The 19048-nt window shown below is 49.2% G+C and overlaps 1 protein-coding gene across 1 annotated transcript in view; it reads right to left on the bottom strand.

Annotated features, from left to right (window-relative positions):
• Positions 1-19048, bottom strand: part of LOC132835219 (zonadhesin-like) — a 140998-nt gene that overhangs the window by 28827 nt on the left and 93123 nt on the right. Inside the window, exons 38-43 of the mRNA XM_060854582.1 lie at positions 16809-17050; positions 13432-13596; positions 8100-8227; positions 5676-5944; positions 4798-5006; positions 2362-2503 (exon numbers count right to left, since the gene is read on the bottom strand). Of these exons, the coding sequence (XP_060710565.1) occupies positions 2362-2503; positions 4798-5006; positions 5676-5944; positions 8100-8227; positions 13432-13596; positions 16809-17050 (1155 nt within the window). The remainder of the gene's footprint in view (positions 1-2361; positions 2504-4797; positions 5007-5675; positions 5945-8099; positions 8228-13431; positions 13597-16808; positions 17051-19048) is intronic.

Here is a 19048-nt window from a genome sequence, read left to right as displayed (position 1 = left end):
CAGGCAGCATCCAAGGAACAGGAAATTCGACGTTTTGGGCACAAGCCCTTCATCAGGAATCCCACCAACCCACCCAGGTGCTCCATCCTGCCCTATCCCGGCATTTCCCGTGGCCAATCCATCTAACCAGCACATCTTTGGACTGTGGGAGGAAACCCTCACAGATACAGGGAGAATGTACAAACACCACACAGACAGTCACCTGAGGCTGGAATCAAACCCGGGTCCCTGCTGCTGTGAGGCAGTAATGCTAACCACTGTTCCCACCTACAATCTTTTGACTTGGTAGCGTCCATCTCTTGGTTAGGTAGTAACGTCATTGGACTAGGAATCGGGAGTCCCAGGCTAATATTTTACAGACAGAGGTTCAAGTCCCACCACGGCAGCTGGTGGAATTTAAATGCAGTTGTAAATGTGAAATATAAAACATGTCTCATTGACAGAGACAGCAAAACTATTGTCATGTTGGTTAATACATCATCATCATCTCTTTAGTGAAGGGAAATCTACAACAGGATGAGGACTACATGTGACTCCAGGTGCAAACCAATGGAGTTGACTCTTAGTTGTCCTCTGAAATGTCCCCAGCAATTAGGGACCGGTTGGCCTTGGCAACGGTTGCCATGTGAAAGAGTGGCAAGAAGAGATAGGTAAAAGGGCAAGACAGGGAGAATTTCTTTACATGGTGAATTTTATTCTGCAAAATGCCAAATGATGGTGCCACGGTGTTCCTATGCATCTGCTGCCCTTGTCAGTCTGAGTGGAAGAGGTATGGCAGGGCAGCCACCTTACGACATTACTTCATCCTTTTTTTGTTGACGAGAGATTTTAAGGCCGAGGTACTGAGCAGTCTGGGGTAAATTTTTTTGTTTAATACAGCCTGAATGGGATGTGGCCAACTCTCACAAATCACGTTTTAGTTTCTCAGTAGCTAGTGGGGTCTCAAAAGAGTTAGGAGCTTCAGGGAATGTCTCCTAGCTGTTCCTCTCGCTGAATTGTCTCTTGATGTTTTCTTTCCCTCCTGGATTGGAGAACTGCATGTGTCTCAATTTTCCTTTTTTCCAAGGGGTGTGTTTATGGGATGTTGCTGTATTGCAACAGTTAATTAGTAATAGGTACCGAATCTATTATTCAGTTAAGTTTTCCAATGGATTTAAGTTATTATAGATTTCTCTTTCTTTGGTTGTATTTTAACTACAGTCATAGAGCCATACAGCAAGAAAACAGACCTTTCAGTCCACCCAATCCATGCTGAACATAATTCCAAACCATCTGCCTGCTCCTGACCCATATCCCTCCAAACCTTTCCAATTCATGTACTTATTCAAGTGTCTTTTAAACATTGCAATTATACCTACTTCCTCAGGAAATTCATTCCAGACACATAATACTCACTGTGTAAAAAAAATGGCTCCCATGTCTTTTTTAATATCTCTCACCTTAAAAAATGTGCCCCTTGTTTTGAAATCCCCCACCCCAGGGAAAAGACACTGACCGTTAACTTTATCTGTACCCCTCATTATTTTATAAACTTCTAGCAGATCGCCTCTCAACCTCTTACGTTCTGGTGAAAACAGTCCCACCCTTATCCAGCTTCTCCTTATAACTCAAACCTTCCATCTCGGTAAATCTCTTCTTAATGTTGAGTAACCCATTGAATTGTATCTGGAGCACGGTGCTTCACATTTGCTCTTGAAATAAGAAAAGGTTAGGGTCTAGGTTAGGGTCTAGGCTACCTTCTTAAAATATCTCGATGGGGGTCTGCTCTGTAACAGATTGGAAGGTGGAGGCATGGTGAGTTGCTGCAGTGATTTTCAGCCTCTAAGCCCCTTTATTTTAACCCCCTTTAGGGGTGGCATGGTGACTCAGCACTGCTGCCTCATAGCACTAGGGTCCCAGGTTCGATTCCAGCCTCGGGTGATTGTCTGTGTGGAGTTTGCAACTTCTCCCACTGTCTGCGTGGGTTTGCTCCGGTTTCCACCCACAGTCCACCAAAGATGTGCAGGGTTAGGGTGAATTGGCCACGCTAAATTGCCCGTGGTGTTAGAGGGAGATGGATCTGGGTGGGTTGCTCTTTGGAGGGTCGGTGTGGACTGGTTGGGCCGAAGGGCCTGTTTCCACACTGTAGGGAATCTAATCTAAAATTTCATGGGAGTGAGAGAGGGTGTTGTGTCAGTGGACCTCCTCCTTCTTTAATAGTATCCCGATTTCAAAGTGACTTTGAACCAAACACTGATCCCAGTGCGAGTGTTGTGCAGTGTAGTCCTGTCATTGAGGTTAAATGTTTGACCCGTGTCAGCAGGGAGCTGAGCAAGAACGTGAGGAGGGTGGGGTTTGGGAGAGAGTGCGACGGTGACTTACCAACCGGCGTACACTTGTATTTTCCGTTCTTCTTCAAGAGACACACCGAGTTCTCCACACACTTGTGTTCCTTGCAGCGTATGTGTCCTTTCTTGCAGGTACACTTTGTGTCACAGCGCTTGTTCAGCCAGGTATCGCCCGACTGTGTAAAAACACACACACACACACACACACACCAGAAAACATTAAAAGGGAGTCAGGCTGTCTCCTCGTTTAAAACCACAACAGCCCTGACCGTGACGGGGCCAGCGGTTTCGATTCCCTACAATGTGGAAACAGGCCCTTCGGCCCAACCAGTCCATACCGACCCTCCGAAGAGTAACCCACCCAGACCCATTTCCCTCTGACCAATGCACCTAACACTACAGGGCAATTTAGCACAGCCAATCCACCCTGACCTGAACATCTGCTGGCTCTGCTGTCATTCATGTAATCGAGGTGGATGGGAATTTTGTGGAAAATTGATGGTCCAGTGGACAGTGAAGAAGGTTAGTGAGGACTGCAGATCAGAGTCGAGAGAGTGTGGGGCTGGAAAAGCACAGCAGGTCAGGCAGCATCCGAGGAGCAGGAGAATCGACGTTTCAGGCATAAGCCCTTCATCAGTGAAGAAGGTTATCTAAGATTACAAAGAGATCTTGACCAGCTGGGACAATGGGCTGAGGAGTGGCAGATGGAGTTTAATTTGGATAAATGTGAGGGAGTGTATTTTTGGTAAAATGAACGACAGGACTTTTTTTGTTACAATTAATGGTGGGGTCCTGGGCAGCGTTGTCGAACAGAGAGACCTAGGGGTTCAGGTACATCATCTTTGAAGTTGGGTCAGGGTGGTCAAGAAGGCATTTAGCACACGTGCCTTCATTGCTCAGACCTTTCGATCGCAGGAGTCAAGACATCATATTGAGGTTGTTCCAGACAGTGGTGAGGCCACCTCAGGAGTGTGAGAGGTATTTCTGGTTGCCCAGTTATAGCAAGGATGTTATTAAAATGGAGACAGTTCAGAAATGATTTACCGGGAGTGGAGGGTTTGAAGTGATGAGGAAAAGTTGATCGGCTGGGACGTCTTTCCCTGGAGCATTGGAGATTGAAGGCAGACCTTGTAGAGGTTTATAAATTTTGAGGGTGAATAGCTAAGGGCTGTTCCTTGGGGCATTTCAAGACAAGGGAGGGACATATTTTTAAGGTGAGAGGAGAGAGAGGGGCAAATTTATTTACACGAGGGTGGTTCGTGTGTGGAATGAACTACCAGAGGAAGTGGTGGAGGCCGGTCCAGTTTAAAAGACATTTGGATAAGTCCATGAGTCAGAAAAGGGTATGGGCCAAGCGCAGGCAGTTTAGTCTTGGGGGGGATCCCTGGTTCAGAGAAAGTGAGGGCTGCAGATGTTGGAGTCAAGAGAGTGTGGTGCTGGAAAAGCACAGCAAGTCAGGCAGCATCCGAGGAGCAGGAGATTCGATGTTTCAGGCATAAGCTCTTCATGAGGAACCTAGTTTGGAATGGTTGCACCAAAGAGGGTCTGTTTCTGTGCTGTATGACTCCATAACTGCACAGGATGGGCTTATTCTCCAAACGTGAAAGGACCTCATGGGCTCAAAACACATGCTTGGCGAAAGTGGGTACTGCAGATTAGAGTCAAGATTACAGTGTGGTGCTGGAAAAGCACAGCAGGTCAGGAAATCCTGATGAAGGGCTTTTGCCCGAAACGTCGATTCTCCTGCTCCTCAGATGCTGCCTGACCTGCTGCGTTTTTCCAGCACCACTCTCTAACCTCGACTCAAAACACATGTCGCCTCTTCCTCTCCTGAGACCCTCCAGCCGTGGCACGATCCTTGCGAATCTATTCCGCACCCCTTTCAAGCTTAGCGATAGCAGAGAGACCGGAAGTGAACGTGTTGGAGGCAGCTCAGAGGAGATTTACCGGAATAATCCCTGGATCGGAGACGGTAATTCTGAGGAAAGATTGGACATACCGGAGTTGTATCCAATGAAGAGCGATAAGCAACCGACTGAAACAGGGAAGATCACCGAGGGGGCGAGACCGGGTGGACATTGAGAACCCGGCAGTGGGGTCACTGTATAAAAATCAGGGGCTGCCCATTTAAAACAGAAGCCATGCATTTTCGTTTCCTTTCATTGGTGGATGGTGTTTGGAAGTCTTCCTCAAAAGTAGTGGCAGCGGAAGGTGGAATTAGAAGGGTTCACAGAAAGGGGTTCAAAGGTTAAGGAGGCGGAGATAGAATGTGGGTTTGAGGTGACGATCAGACTAGCCAGGCTTGAGGGGCTGAGTGGCGACCTCCTGCCCCTTGCTCCTAAATGATCCGGTTAAACTATGAAGGGCTGAAGGTTAAGGGCAATGACCCAAAAAGGCAGGAAACGCCACGTGCGCCCACCGGACGCTCCGACCCCCACAGCTGAGGCTGCCGTGGGAGGCCAGCCCTTACCTCGTGGTAGTCACCGTTGTAGTCGACGCAGCCGCAGTCCGCCAAGGCAACGCATCGGTCATCGCTCAGCACGAAGTTCTCGTCACACTCGCAGCCCTCCACGCACTCCCGGTGGTCCTCGCAGGTCGAGGGGGCGTAGATGTCCGTGCAGGTAGCTGGGCAGGGTGTGGCACACTCGGTGTAGTGGCTGTTCTTCTGGCAGGGCAGGGCTGGACAGCGAAAGCAGACAGCAGTGAGAGATGGGCCGGCTGCTGCCTTTACAACACACTCTGTTAGAACGGTCTGCCGCAACAATCACGAGAGTTCCTGGAGATCTCCTGGGGGGCACCGTTCAACAGGGCAAGCAGCACATTGTGCTCTGAGGGACCTTGCTATTTCCCAAGTAGGCTGAGTGGCCTCCTCCTGAGTAACAGGCCCGAGGGGCTGAATGGCCTCTTCCTGTGTAACAGGGTCAAGGGGCTGAGTGGCCTCTTCCTGTGTAACAGGGTCAAGGGGCTGAGTGGCCTCTTCCTGTGTAACAGGCCCGAGGGGCTGAGTGGCCTCTTCCTGTGTAACAGGCCCGAGGGGCTGAGTGGCCTCTTCCTGTGTAACAGGCCCGAGGGGCTGAGTGGCCTCCTCCTGTGTAACAGGCCCGAGGGGCTGAGTGGCCTCCTCCTGTGTAACAGGCCTGAGGGGCTGAGTGGCCTCTTCCTGTGTAACAGGCCCGAGGGGCTGAGTGGCGGCTATCAGCAGAGTCAGGTTTGGCATCGCTCCCTGAGTTCACGGGCCTGGTAGTTGTCCTGGCTCCTGCGATGAGCTGGGGAAGAGGGTGGTGCGCGTGTGTTGGTGCGGGGGGCCGGGGAGCTTCTAAAGCCACACATGGAGGTTGGGTCACTTACGACAGAAGGTGCTGTTCCTCCACTTAATGTCAATGCCCTCACTCTTGCAGGCTTCAATGTAGGACTGGATATTATCGCAGAGAGTGGAGATCATGCCGGAGTACATGCACATGTCAAACACGCAGTTCTCAATGAATGCTGCTGGCTTCACGGTGCTGTGACACGGCTGGTACTTGGCTGTTAACAGCTCCTCGCACTGGGCTGTCCACACCTTCTTATCTTCAGGCGTACACATCGGGTCCAGATCCTCCCGGTCATCAGACTGGCAGCTGGATGACAAAAAGATGTCAGGAGTTAGCGAGACAGCTCTGACTGCTTCACAGGATAATGTCATCTCAGGGGCCCGATGCCAATGTTCTGGAGGGGCAGGGTACAGAGATTCACATCCCAGAACGACAAAGGTTGGAATTTAAATTAAATCCGATAAAATCTGGATGATAGAGCTGGTAAATGAAACTATAGGAAGGGTTTGGAGGGATATGGGCTGGTGCGACTAGATTAGATTAGACTTACATTGTGGAAACAGGCCCTTCGGCCCAACACGTCCACACCGACCCACCGAAGCGCAACCCACCCATACCCCTACACTTACCCCTTACCTAACACTACGGGCAATTTAGCCTGGCCAATTCACCCTGACCCGCACATCTTTGGACTGTGGGAGGAAACCGGAGCACCCGGAGGAAACCCACGCAGACACGGGGAGAACGTGCAAACTCCACACAGACAGTCGCCTGAGTCGGGAATTGAACCCAGGTCTCAGGCGCTGTGAGGCAGCAGTGCTAACCACTGTGCCACCGTGCCACCCACAGATTGGGTTGGAATATCTGGTCGGCATGGTCAGGGGTCTGTTTCCGTCATGTATGTCTCTATGGCTCTGCTATTAATTGCATACAATTCTGGTCACCACCCTCCCAAAAAGATGTGGATACTTTGGACAGGGTGTAGGCATGGTGGCACAGTGGTTAGCACTGCTGCCTCACAGCCCCAGAGACCTGGGTTCAATTCCCACCTCAGGCGACTGACTGTGTGGAGTTTGCACATTCTCCCAGTGTCTGTGTGGGTTTCCTCCCACAGTCACAAAGATGTGCGGGTTAGGATGGATTGGCCGTACTAAATTGCCCGTAGTGTTAGGTATGCTCACATGAGCTGCCTCATTCCTTACAATGCAACTTTGCCTGGGCTTGAGAAAATATTCCAGCCACGGGGAACGTTTTTTTCTGGGAGCAGAGGAGACTGAGGGGGGGCCGAGATAGTGCGGATAGGAAGGGCCTGTTTACTACAGCAGAGGGGCCAGTGACTAAGGGGCACAGACTAAAGTGAATGGATGAATGGTTTTGTTGTCATGTGTCTCTTGAAGATTCAGTGGAAAATCTTGTCTCCACAGTCTGGCGCCATTTTGAGGCACAATCAGATAAAATGAAATTATTTAAATAAGAGTTCATCTTCTGTTCAAACTGCCAAGAGTCCAGGCTCCAGGCCTAGCACCACCAGGAGTCTCTGCTCCAGGCACCAGTATCAGCAAGAGTACAGGTTCTGGGCCTACCCCCACAGGAGTGCCTGCTCCGGGCACCATCACCACTAAGAGTCCAAGCTCTGGGCCTACAACCACTAAGAGTCCAGGCTCCAGGCCTACAACCTCCGGGAGTCAAGGCTCTGAGTCTGGCACTGCCAGGAGTCTCCACTCCGGGCACCACCGCTGCCAAGAGTCCAGGCTCCGGGCCTATTGCTCCTTTGAACTCCCCGCTCTGGGCACCGCCGCTGCCGGGAGTCCAGGCCTATTGCCTCCTAGCAATCCTCGCTCTGGGCTCCACCGATCGACACTGCAGCCACCGCCCAGGCCTCGAAGGTAAAGAAAGAAAAGAAAAAGACGAAAAGTACACAGAGGAAAGGATGCCTTGAGCGGACGGGCTCTGACAAACCTGAACACTGAGACGGTCAGGAGTCTGGAACCCAGTGCCCGGGAGGGTCGGATCGGCAGAAGTTGCCCAGTTCATTGAAAAGATGTCTGGATTAATACCTGTGGTACTGTAACCTGGACGGTTATAGACAGAGTACTGAGAAGAGGGAATAGGCTGGGTAATTCACTGTATGGCCAGTCCAGGCAGAACGGTTTCTTTCTAACATTCTATGACCTCCCATTGGCTGCGAAGAGCTTTGGGTACATCCAGAGCTTGGCAAAGGAGGCTTTACAAACGCGCCTTGTATTTTTTAAAGTTTCAGTGAAGATCTATAGCCCGGGTTGTGGTTGAAGGTGCTGGTCGGTTCGGCCGAGCTGATTGTGTGACCTTGCAAGGTCACACAATGCTGGAGATGTCGCCCAGGAGGGAGACGAAACGCACGCAAGAAAAATCACCCAGCTCGCCGAACCCAGCAGCACCTTGTTTTTGTGCCCCCAGCCTCCCCTCTCCGTGAGTCTCTTACCGTGAGTCCTTGTCACCCTGGATCTGCCAACTGTTGCCAAACTGGGTGACGTTTTTACCCTGGAGACCGTTGGGCATCAGGAGCTCGTCAGCTTGCTCATTGTTAAAGTTTCCGCACATACCGCACACCTAGGGAGGAGAGCAATTACTGACGTGACTCTGAATGGCTGTTTTGGCTTTGACAACCTTGTAGAGAGCAGCAACAGGGTCCCCACCATCCAGACTGGCTGTCTAACACAATCACAACTGCTGGTCAACCTGAGCTCCAGCTGATCTCCAGGTCCCCTTTGGAATTCAGAGCCGACAGCACAGAAGGAGGCCATCCTCTTCCCCAGAAAGATTCTGTCACTCGGTATACAGGGCAAACCCGAATGAGTATATCGGATAATCAAATGTTCGGATAATCAAATGATCAGATAATTGAATGTTCAGATAATCGAATATTCGGATAATCGATTGTTAGGATAATCTAATGTTCGGATAACTGAATGTTCGGATAATCGATTGTTTGGATAATCTAATGTTCGGATAATCGAATGTTCGGATAACCAAATGATCAGATAATCGAATGTTTGGATAATCAAATGTTCGGATAATCGAATGTTTGGATAACCGAATATTCGGATAATCGATTGTTTGGATAATCTAATATTAGGATAATCTAATGTTCGGATAACTGAATATTCGGATAACCAAATGATCAGATAACTGAATGTTCGGATAACCAAATGTTCATGTAATCGAATGTTTGGATAATCAAATGTTCGGATAACCGAATGTTCGGATAATCGAATGTTCGGATAATCGAATGTTCGGATAACACAATGTCATGGAAACCAGTGTCATGGACACTGCAATCCTGTGGCTATAAATTCTGTACCGTATGGATCCTGTTCCACAGCCACCTGACGAAGCTCTGAAAGCTGGTGCTTCCTAATAAACCTGTTGCATTATAACACTGGTGCTGTGTGATTTTATAACTTGGTCCACCCCAGTCCAACACTGGCACCTCCACACCATGTATTCAAAACAGACTTTTGAGACCGAGGCCAGGTTTAGATGTGAAGGACGATGAACGGTTTCAAAACGGAACTGGACAGGCACATGAGGGAATTGGGGAGGCCATTTGGCCCATTAAATCACTGTGAGCTTGCTGTAGGGCAATCAGCCCTTTCCATTCCGTCTGCTCTGTCCCTGCAAGTTTAATTCCCTCAAGTACCTGTCCAGTTTAAAATCATTCGTCATCCTTCATATCTAAACCTGGCCTCTATCCCAAAACTCTGTCTTGAATGTACTCAACAGCGGGGCTTCTCTGCGGTAAAGGATTCCAAATAACTACAAAATGAAACCTCTGAAGAGATTTCTCTTCATCCTCAGACTTAAACAGTCGACCCCTGATCTGATGGTTAAGAGCCCTCGGACTGAACTCTTTAGCTCAAAGGGATTACCTCACAAACATGTGCACGAATGTATACAGGAATAGATCAACCATGGGCCTTCTCTGCCAATAAATAAGACCACAGCTGATCTGATAACTCGCCTAGCCCTGATAGCCTTTCAAACATTTGGATTATTGGTGCTGGAAGAGCACAGTGGTTCAGGCAGCATCCAACGAGCAGCAAAATCGACGTTTCGGGCAAAAGCCCTTCATCAGGAATAAAGGCAGAGAGGCTGAAGCGTGGAGAGATAAGCTGGAGGAGGGTGGGGGTGGGGAGAAAGTAGCATAGAGTACAATGGGTGAGTAGGGGAGGGGATGAAGGTGATAGGTCAGGGAGGAGAGGGTGGAGTGGATAGGTGGAAAAGGAGCTAGGCAGGTCGGACAAGTCCAGACAAGTCATGGGGACAGTGCTGAGCTGGAAGTTTGGAACGAGGGTGAGGTGGGGGAAGGGGAAATGAGCAAACTGTTGAAGTCCACATCGAGGTTAGGTGCCAGCGCATTGCTGCGAGCGTGGAGCGGAGGATCCTGAAAGAGAACTGTTGCTGGTGTTTTTGAATCTGTGGTCTGTACTGTTTGTCCTGTTTGGGTCCGAACTCTGCTGGTTTAAAGGTGGTTCGGAGTCCGTGTGGGATGAGTTGGTTACGGGGGCAGGCACTGAGGGAGCGAATGTGGCTGCGGTACCGAGTTTGTTTCAGGACATGGTTGAAGAGCTTCAGGGCAGAGGAAATGACCTGGGAGTTGCAGTGGGAGAGGGACTCCCTGAGATTCTTGTAGAGAGGGGAGGAAAACTTCTTCAAGGCAGGCATCCTCTGCTTACTTTTCCCTTAGAAGTATTCAGGAGTCACACGACACCAGGTATTAGTCCAACAGGGTCTCTACCCACTGTGCAGGCTGAGGAAAGCCCACCTCCCACTGCCCCCATCCTCACCACATCACACAGAGGGATCATTGAGAGTACCCTGAGCTGCTGCATTACTGCCTGGTTCAGGAATTGCACCATAGAAGGAGGCCATTCAACCCATCGCACCTGTACTGGCTCTCAAAAGTGCTACCCAGCTAGTCCCAATCTCCAGCCTTATTTCTATCGCCTGCTATATTCACCACTTCCAAATTTACATCCAGCTGTCTTCTGAGACCTCAGATGGAATCCACCTCCACCACTCTCCGAGGCAGTCCATTCCAAATCCTGACAGCTTGCTGAGGATCACTTGGTGTCATTCCCAGAGGTGGCTGGGGAATTGGAGGCTTGTGGGGGAAAGGGCTGGAGAAATGGGGCTAATTGGAATCCACCTGGTGGAGAATCTCACCTGGACCCTCAACCCCAGCTCCATGGCCAAGAAAGTTCAGCACCGTCTCTGCTTTCTGTGTAGGCCGAGGTAAGCCCATCTCCCACCCCCCCACCCCAAACCCCTCCTCACCACATTCTACAACAGGGGCCATTGAGAGCACCCTGAGCTGCTGCATCACTGCCTGGTTCAGGGACTGCACCGTCTCGGATGGTAAGACCCTACGATGGATAGTGAGGACGGCTGAGAGGATCATCGGGGTCTCCCTCCCCTCCATTACAGACATTTACACCACACGCTGCATCCAAAAGGCTAAGAGCATTGTGGAACAGCCCACACACCCCTCACTCAAACTCTCCTCCCTCCTGCCATCTGGCAGAAGATACCAGAGCATTCGGTCTCTCATGGCCAGACTGTGCAAATGTTTCTTCCCACAAGCCTTCAGTCTCCTTAACACAGTATGATCAAACTCTGACATTCTTTGCTTGACTTCAAATTGTTGCTGGAAAAATGTCTGTTATTTCTTATTCTTGTATTACGCTGTAACTTGCATGTTTTGCACTTCTTATTCACTTTAGATTAGATTCCCGACAGTGTGGAAACAGGCCCTTCGGCCCAACCAGTCCACACTGACCCTCCGAAGAGTAACCCACCCAGACCCATTTCCTTCTGACTAATGCACCTAATACTATGGGGAATTTAGCACGGCCAGTTCACCTAAACTGCACATTGTGGGAGGAAACCCACGCAGACACGGGGGGAGAATGTGCAAACTCCACGCATTCAGTCACCTGAGGCTGGAATCGAACCTGGGACCCTGGTGCTGTGAGGCAGCAGTGCTCACCATTGAGCCGCCAATGCGTATTATCGTATAGCTTGTGCTGTCCATGTAGCACCCTCCTGGAGGAACACTGCCTTGTTTTTACTGTATCAGTTGTACAAATGACAAATAAAAAAACTAATCTACTAGACTAATCGGTTTATTTGAAATCACAAGCTTTTAGAGAGCTGCTCTCTCGTCAGGGGAAAGGTTTTAAGGACACCTTAAAAAGTCAAAGACTCTGCCTTCAGCGCCTTTTTCAGTTTGACAATTTCAAAGATTCACGAACTTCGAGAGAAAAAAAATTCTCCTCATCTCTGTCCTCAAAGGGCAACCCTTTATTTTCAAATAATGACCCTTAGTAATGACGTCAAGAAGCTTGACATCATTCGGGGTCCACTCCCTCCCCCACCGACGCTCAGTAGCAGCAATGTGTGCGATCGACAAGATGCACTGTAGAAATTCACCAAAAATCCTCAGACAGCACTTTCCAAACCCATGATCACCAACACTGAGTAGGTCATGGGCAGCAGATACAGGGGGACACCATTCCCTGCAAGTTCCCTTCCAAGTCCCACATCATCCTGACTTGGAAACATATCACTTTTGCTTCAGTATTGCTTCAGCCAAAGTCCTGGAACTCCTTACCTCGTCCTGTGTCTGGATGTCCCCTGAACTGTAGCTGTTCAAGAATCCCAACATCACGGAAGCAGGCCGCTTGAGTCCACACTAAAGGTCATCGCACCCACCCCCACCCCTACTCCTGCACTTCCCATGGCCAATCCACCCTAACCTGCAGATCCCTGGACACTATGGGTAATTTAGCACGGCCAATCTACCCTAACCTACACATGTTTGGACTGTGGGAGGAAACTGGAGCATCTGGAGGAAACCCACGCAGACACGGGGAGAATGTGCAAACTCCACACAGTCAGTCACCCGAGGCTGGAATCGAACCTGTGTCCCTGGTGCCGCGAGGCAGCAGTGCTAACCACTGAGCCACCATGCCACCCTCGACCACCACCACCACGACTACTACTACTACTACTACTACTACTACTACTACTACTACTACTACTACTACTACTACTACTACTACTACTACTACTACTACTACTACTACTACTACTACTACTACTACTATTTCCAGGGTGGTTAATGGAAGCCCTCACATGTCCTAAGAATGAATTAAAGAAAAGAATAACATAATATTAACGACACAGAGCCAGGCCATTTGACCCATCTGCTCTGTCGTGGTATTTCAGTCCTATATAAGCCTCCTCCCGCTTTCACCAGACCTCCAGTGTATCTTTATTTCTCCCTCATGTGTTTATTCAGTTTCCCTTCAGGCTCATCAACATTGTCCACACATTCCCCCATCTGTGTGTGTGTGTGTCTGTGTGTGTGTCTGTGTGTGTGTGTCTGTGTGTGTGAGTGAGTGTGAGTGTGTCTGTGTGTGTATCTGTGTGTGTGAGTGTGTGTGTGTGTCTGAGTGTGTGTGTGTGTGTGAGAGTGTGTGTATCTGTGTGTGTGCGTGAGTGTGTGTTTGTCTGTGTATGTCTGTGTGTGTGTGTGTCTGTGTGTGTGAGAGTGTGTGTGGCTGTGTGTGTGTGGCTGTGTGTGTGTGTCTGTATGTGCGTGAGTGTGTGTGCGTGTGCGTGTATGTGTGTCTGTGTGTGTGTGAGAGTGTGTGTATGTGTCTGTGTGTGTGTGTATGTCTGTTTGTGTCTGTGTGTGTGTGTCTGTGTGTGTAGTATGTGTGTGTGTGTGTGTGTGTGTGAAATCTCACCTTTCCAAAGTATGTGTTTGGCAGTTTAATCTCAAGGTGATGGTTGCCGTCGAACCTGACCATCAGGCCAAACCGGGTCTCGAGGACGTTGTAGATGCCGCTGGAGTAGATGTTGACTCCGGCCACGTTGTCCTCAAATGGTGTCCTGATCATTTTATCATTGAGCTGCAAAGGAGGAACAACAAGGGACAGCTACAGTTACTAAACTGGCAAGTGTGGGTCACTTTCAGGAGAGCTGCGGTTGACAATTCAGCGCGTGAAAACTGTTAGGGCAATACTAGACTGATCCAGTGGGAGAAAGGGAGGACCCGCAGATGCTGGAGATCAGAGTCGAGAGTGCGGTGCTGGAAAAGCACAGCAGGTCAGGCAGCGTCCGAGGAGCAGGAGAATCGACGTTTCGGGCATAAGCCTTGCATAGACTTGAGAGGGAACATAGTCTATTGCTCTCAGCAGAAGGGTCTGACTAAAGGGGGAATAGATTTAAAGGTAGAGAGTGACTGATGCCTGGCATGAGTGGACCAGAGAGGCAGACACACCCAACTCATCTGGACGTGCACGCCAAATGTTGCGACCAGAAGAGCTACAAACTGAATGCTGGGAAAAGGGGTTACGCAGATTAGCATGGTAACGATGGGTAGAGTGGTCTCTTTCCCCGCCATTAGCTTTCTGTGATACTTAAGATATCTCGGACATTGATCACCATCGCTAAGGGCTGCAGGTATGTCATCTAGTTTACTTTTCCCATTGACTGCTGGGAATCTGGGTACCTGTTGCATTCGGAATATACAAGAATATGAGAGTGTGCCTTTTCCCGCGGGTTTTCCAAGTGTGAGTGACTGTGGGAAATTCGACTGTGAGGAGCATCACGCCGAATCCCGACCATGTTTACAATGGTGTGTGACGATGCTGTGGTTTTAAGAGGTTTATTTTGTTCGGGTTGTTTCTAAAGAGAGGTTTGAAGACAGAGGCACTACGTTGTCTAGTTGAGAAACCAGTAAACAGCTTGCCTAGCCTTAGGATTTTTTTTTTAAAAAGCTGGAACAATAGAAGCATCCTGACTGGGTGAGGTCAAGTTCTAACCCTCATGAACTGGGGAGTTTACGGTTAGCCTTCAGCTGTTGCTGGGGTCTTAGCAGGATTGGAAAGCAGTGAATCTCTCCCAACTGCTATACTGTCTCTCCCAGGATTGTCTTTTGGTGTTCTTTCCTTTCAGATTGCAGAAGTGTATGTGAGACAATTTGTTTCCTGAATTTGCCTTTTTGGCAAGAGAGAGTATTTATGGGCTGTTACCGTTTAGCAGTAAGATAATCTATTAATCTGTTAAGTTTTCCAATAGGGTTAAGCTATTCCAAGTTTTCTTCCTTTTGTTGTATTTTAACTGTAGCGTTTGAATAAATTATGTTTTGTTAAGCGTTGAGTAGTTTGACCGTTTGCATTGCATCTGGAGCAGAGCACCTCACATTTACCTTTCAAAATAGGAAAACATTAGGGTCTTGGCTACCTTCTTCATATATTTTGAAGGGGGTCCGTAAGAGATGTGAGGAGAGACTGTGCCTTGTAGGTCCCCAGTCTGGAACAGAGTCCCTTCCCCAGCTCATGGCTGAAGGAGCCTAGTTTCCAAACCCCACAACCCATTAACCACCTCTCCTGAGAGCAGTTGGTGGATCAGGTCTAGTCAGAAGGTTCAAACCCTGCCCAAGCACATAGTCTTTTCAATTTAGAACAGGTTGTAGTGTGTGCCCTCTCAAGATGGGACCTCATATCTCTGTCCCAAGGGAGGTCTCTTTGACCAACTGGGCTAATATTTATCCCTCAGCAAATGCCACTAGAGTTGATATTTCTGGAATCTTGCTGTGCACCAACTGGCTGGCATGTTTCCTGCATTGTCATTCACCGTACTGCTTCACTTTAGAAATACTTTAGAATATTGGGGCACCCAAATATCAGTGCAGAATTAATATTACTTCCCTGTCGTCCTTCTAACTTACAAACGACAGCAATATCTCCTGGAAAAAAATACAGGATTATTGAGTAATGCTGTTAGTGAAGGATATCTGATCGACAAAATGTGGGAAATCAGCCCCCCTTGTATAGCAGTCTAGTCTGCAGCTGGGATTGGAACAGCATGAGGCCATTCGGCCCCTCAAGCCCGCATGACTGCAATTCCACTTACTTCTAACAGGTAGAAGATCCTTTATCCGAAATGCCCGGGACCAGCTGTTTCTCGGAATTCGGAAGTTTTCGGTTTTCAGAATAAGTGACGGTGTTGTGGTGAAATTTAAAAATAAAATCTTACCGGAGGAGCAGACTTCTAGGCAAGAACATGCTTAGCTACGGGCCCCCCCTGCCACCCCAGTGTCGCGTCTGAGTGACACACATCCACCAAGTGTCGACTTGGGTTAACTGTTTATTCGCCAAACAACCATTGTTAATAATCAAAAAAAAACTTCACAGAGAAACCTTTGGATTTCGGAGCTTTTTGGATTTCGGATGTTCAAATAAAGGATGTTCTCAAGGATCCCCACATCCCTTGCTGTGATTGGTACGTAGAAACCGAGTCATCTCACAGCTGTCCGTGAGAGAGAGTTACAAAGAGTCATCAGTCTCTGAGTGAAGGAACCCCCCCTCCTCACCCCCACCTTGAAAGTCCTGCCCCTTATTCAGAGACTGTGTCCCTTGGGTCTCTACCCCCACTGGACCCCAGACAGGGGAAATGTGCTTTCTGCACTAACTCGATTTTGCAGTTTTGTATAAAATGACCCCTCATTTCTCGACACGACAGACTTGGGCTTTTCAATATCTCCTCATGTAACAGCCCAGGGATTAGCATGATTCATGAACTAATCAGAATTTTAAAAGAATGAACTTTAAGGCAAGAATTATTTTTGTAATGGTCCCCTGAGCAAAGTCATTACCTCACAGAAAGTGGCGCCCTTTGATTGGTCGCCTGATTTTAACTATTTGAAATGATCCTTTACACCCAGTGGCAGACTCTGCCCTGGTAGGGGTTAACCTGGTAGGGGTCAACCTGGTAGGGGTCAACCCCTCCGAAAACAAACAGGAAATGACATCACCACAAACCCCAGGAACCCCATCCAGGAGAAAGATATAAATAGAAAGTAGGAGACTACAGCTTCGCTTCACTTGGAGGTCGCCACTGATGATGTTACCTAGCCAGGTAATGAAACGTCTGGATATCAAACCTACAGCGAGCAAACCTACACCCTAAAGGGGTTAACCTAACTAATCTGCTCAGGTTACAAGATACAGCCATGGAAACCCAAACTGGTATTTGTAAAGACCCGTGAGACCTTGCTGCAGGAACCAAACCAATTCCCCACCCTCCCCAACAGCTATGTCATTCGGCAGGGACCCACCAGCAACCTGCTGCCCTTCTGCATGACGATGTTCAGGCCTTTGACCTCGACGTGGACCTCGCTGAGGTAGGAGGCGTACGGCATGCCCCGCTCCTCGTTCTTGCCGCTGACGGTGAACGGCGTGACCATGGTGGTGTTGCAGACGCTGACCAAGGTGTAGGTGCAGGTGCCCAGGAAGGTGTGCATGACGTTGTCGAAGGTGTAGTAGTGGGGGTCACCGGCAACGTGACAGGAGGCGGTGCCTGTGGGAGGGTGAGGACACACATAAAAGGAGACATCACATTGAATCTGTGCTCCTCCTTGAGTACAGAGCAATGGGCATCTACATCCAAGAGCTTTGAGAAGTGGACAGAGGAGACTCCCTTATAAATACCAACAGACCTCCGTCACCCCCAGACTCTCTGTAAATACTGACTCTCTCCCTCAAGACTCCCAGCCTCATGGAGTAGCAGGAAGCTTTACTCCCTTTAAATATTGACACATCCGTAGAAACCTCCCTGAGCACCAGCGTTCCCCCACCCCCAGCACCCCTCGCAGGATCAACATGAGAAAGAAGTCGGGTGGCCATTTCTGGGATCTTCCTGTGTGCGGATTGGGTGCTGTTCAGGACCAGCTTTCAGACATCCTGGAAGATGGAGGATTTGCGTTCAGGACGTTTGAGGTGAATTGCAGAGTTGGTGAATTGTCGGGAGTGCAAAATAATCCGGCAGCGATTTACCAGGACGTTGCCTGGTATGGAGGGAAGGTCTTACAAGGAAAGGCTGAGGGACTGGAGGCTGTTTTTGTTAGAGAGAAGAAGGTTGAGAGGTGACTTAATAGAGACATATAAGATAATCAGAGGGTTAGATAGGGTGGACAGGGAGAGTCTTTTTAAGTACATTTAAGTCGTCATTGGACAAGCATATGGATGTACATGGAATAGTGTAGGTTAGATGGGCTTCAGAGTGGTACGACAGGTTGGAACAACATCGAGGGCTGAAGGGCCTGTACTGCGGTAATGTTCCATGTTCTATGTTCCCCTTGCTTTGGGGCAGGTGACTCTGGGATCAAGCCGAACGCAGAGATCCTGTAATGTGCATGTCCCGCCACCGCATGGCACTGTTGCACCATGTGCCAACTGGAGCCTCCCAAACTTTCCACCAGAGATATCCCATTCCTGGGACCCGCTGGGAAGCAGCGATTTAGTCTAATGTTCAAGGGTTAGGGAATTGTTGTTAGAGCGGAGGGTGGAGTCAGAGGCAGGAGAGACAGGACATGGCCTGTTTTCATGCCGAGAAGTGCTCTGTGTCGTGGTTACACGTCCAGTTTGAACATCAGGGATAAGATCTAAGTGGGAAGTGGGTGAGGTGGGTTGTAGGTGAGCTGGCTGTGTGGCTGGAGGGAAATGGCTCATGGAGGAGTTGAGGGGTTTGTGAGGGCTACTTGGATGGGATGGGTAGACAGGTGATACTTATAAAGTCAGCTTCTAATTTGGACACAGTGTTATCATTGAGTTAGATAACACTATCCCCCCATCAAACACTCCCAGGACAGGGACAGCACAGGGTTAGATACAGAGTAAAGCTCCCTCTACACTGTCCCCATCAAACACTCCCAGGGGCAGGGACAGTATGGGGTTAGATACAGAGTAAAGCTCCCTCTACACTGTCCCCACATCAAACACTCCCAGGACAGGGACAGTATGGGGTTAGATACAGAGTAAAGCTCCTTCTACACTGTCCCCCATTAAACACTCCCAGGACAGGGACAGCACGGGGTTGGATACAGAGTAAAGCTCCCTCTACACTGTCTCCCCATCAAACACTCCCAGGACAGGGACAGCACGGGGTTAGATACAGAGTAAAGCTCCCTCTACACTGTCTCCCCATCAAATATTCCCAGGACAGGGACAGCACGGGGTTAGATACAGAGTAAAGCTCCCTCTACACTGTCTCCCCATCAAATATTCCCAGGACAGGGACAGCACGGGGTTAGATACAGAGTAAAGCTCCCTCTACACTGTCCCCCTATTAAACACTCCCAGGACAGGGACAGTATGGGGTTAGATACAGAGTAAAGCTCCTTCTACACTGTCCCCCATTAAACACTCCCAGGACAGGGACAGCACGGGGTTAGATACAGAGTAAAGCTCCCTCTACACTGTCCCCCAAAAAACACTCCCAGTCACTGTATTAACTCAGGTGCGGGATACAGCCACCTGTAAAGTGCAGAATTCATTGCGGCTTGTACCTCGCTTGCTC

This window comes from Hemiscyllium ocellatum, chromosome 44, assembly GCF_020745735.1.
Source record: "Hemiscyllium ocellatum isolate sHemOce1 chromosome 44, sHemOce1.pat.X.cur, whole genome shotgun sequence".
Taxonomy (NCBI): domain Eukaryota; kingdom Metazoa; phylum Chordata; class Chondrichthyes; order Orectolobiformes; family Hemiscylliidae; genus Hemiscyllium; species Hemiscyllium ocellatum.
This window is presented reverse-complemented; position numbering and strand designations above follow the sequence as displayed.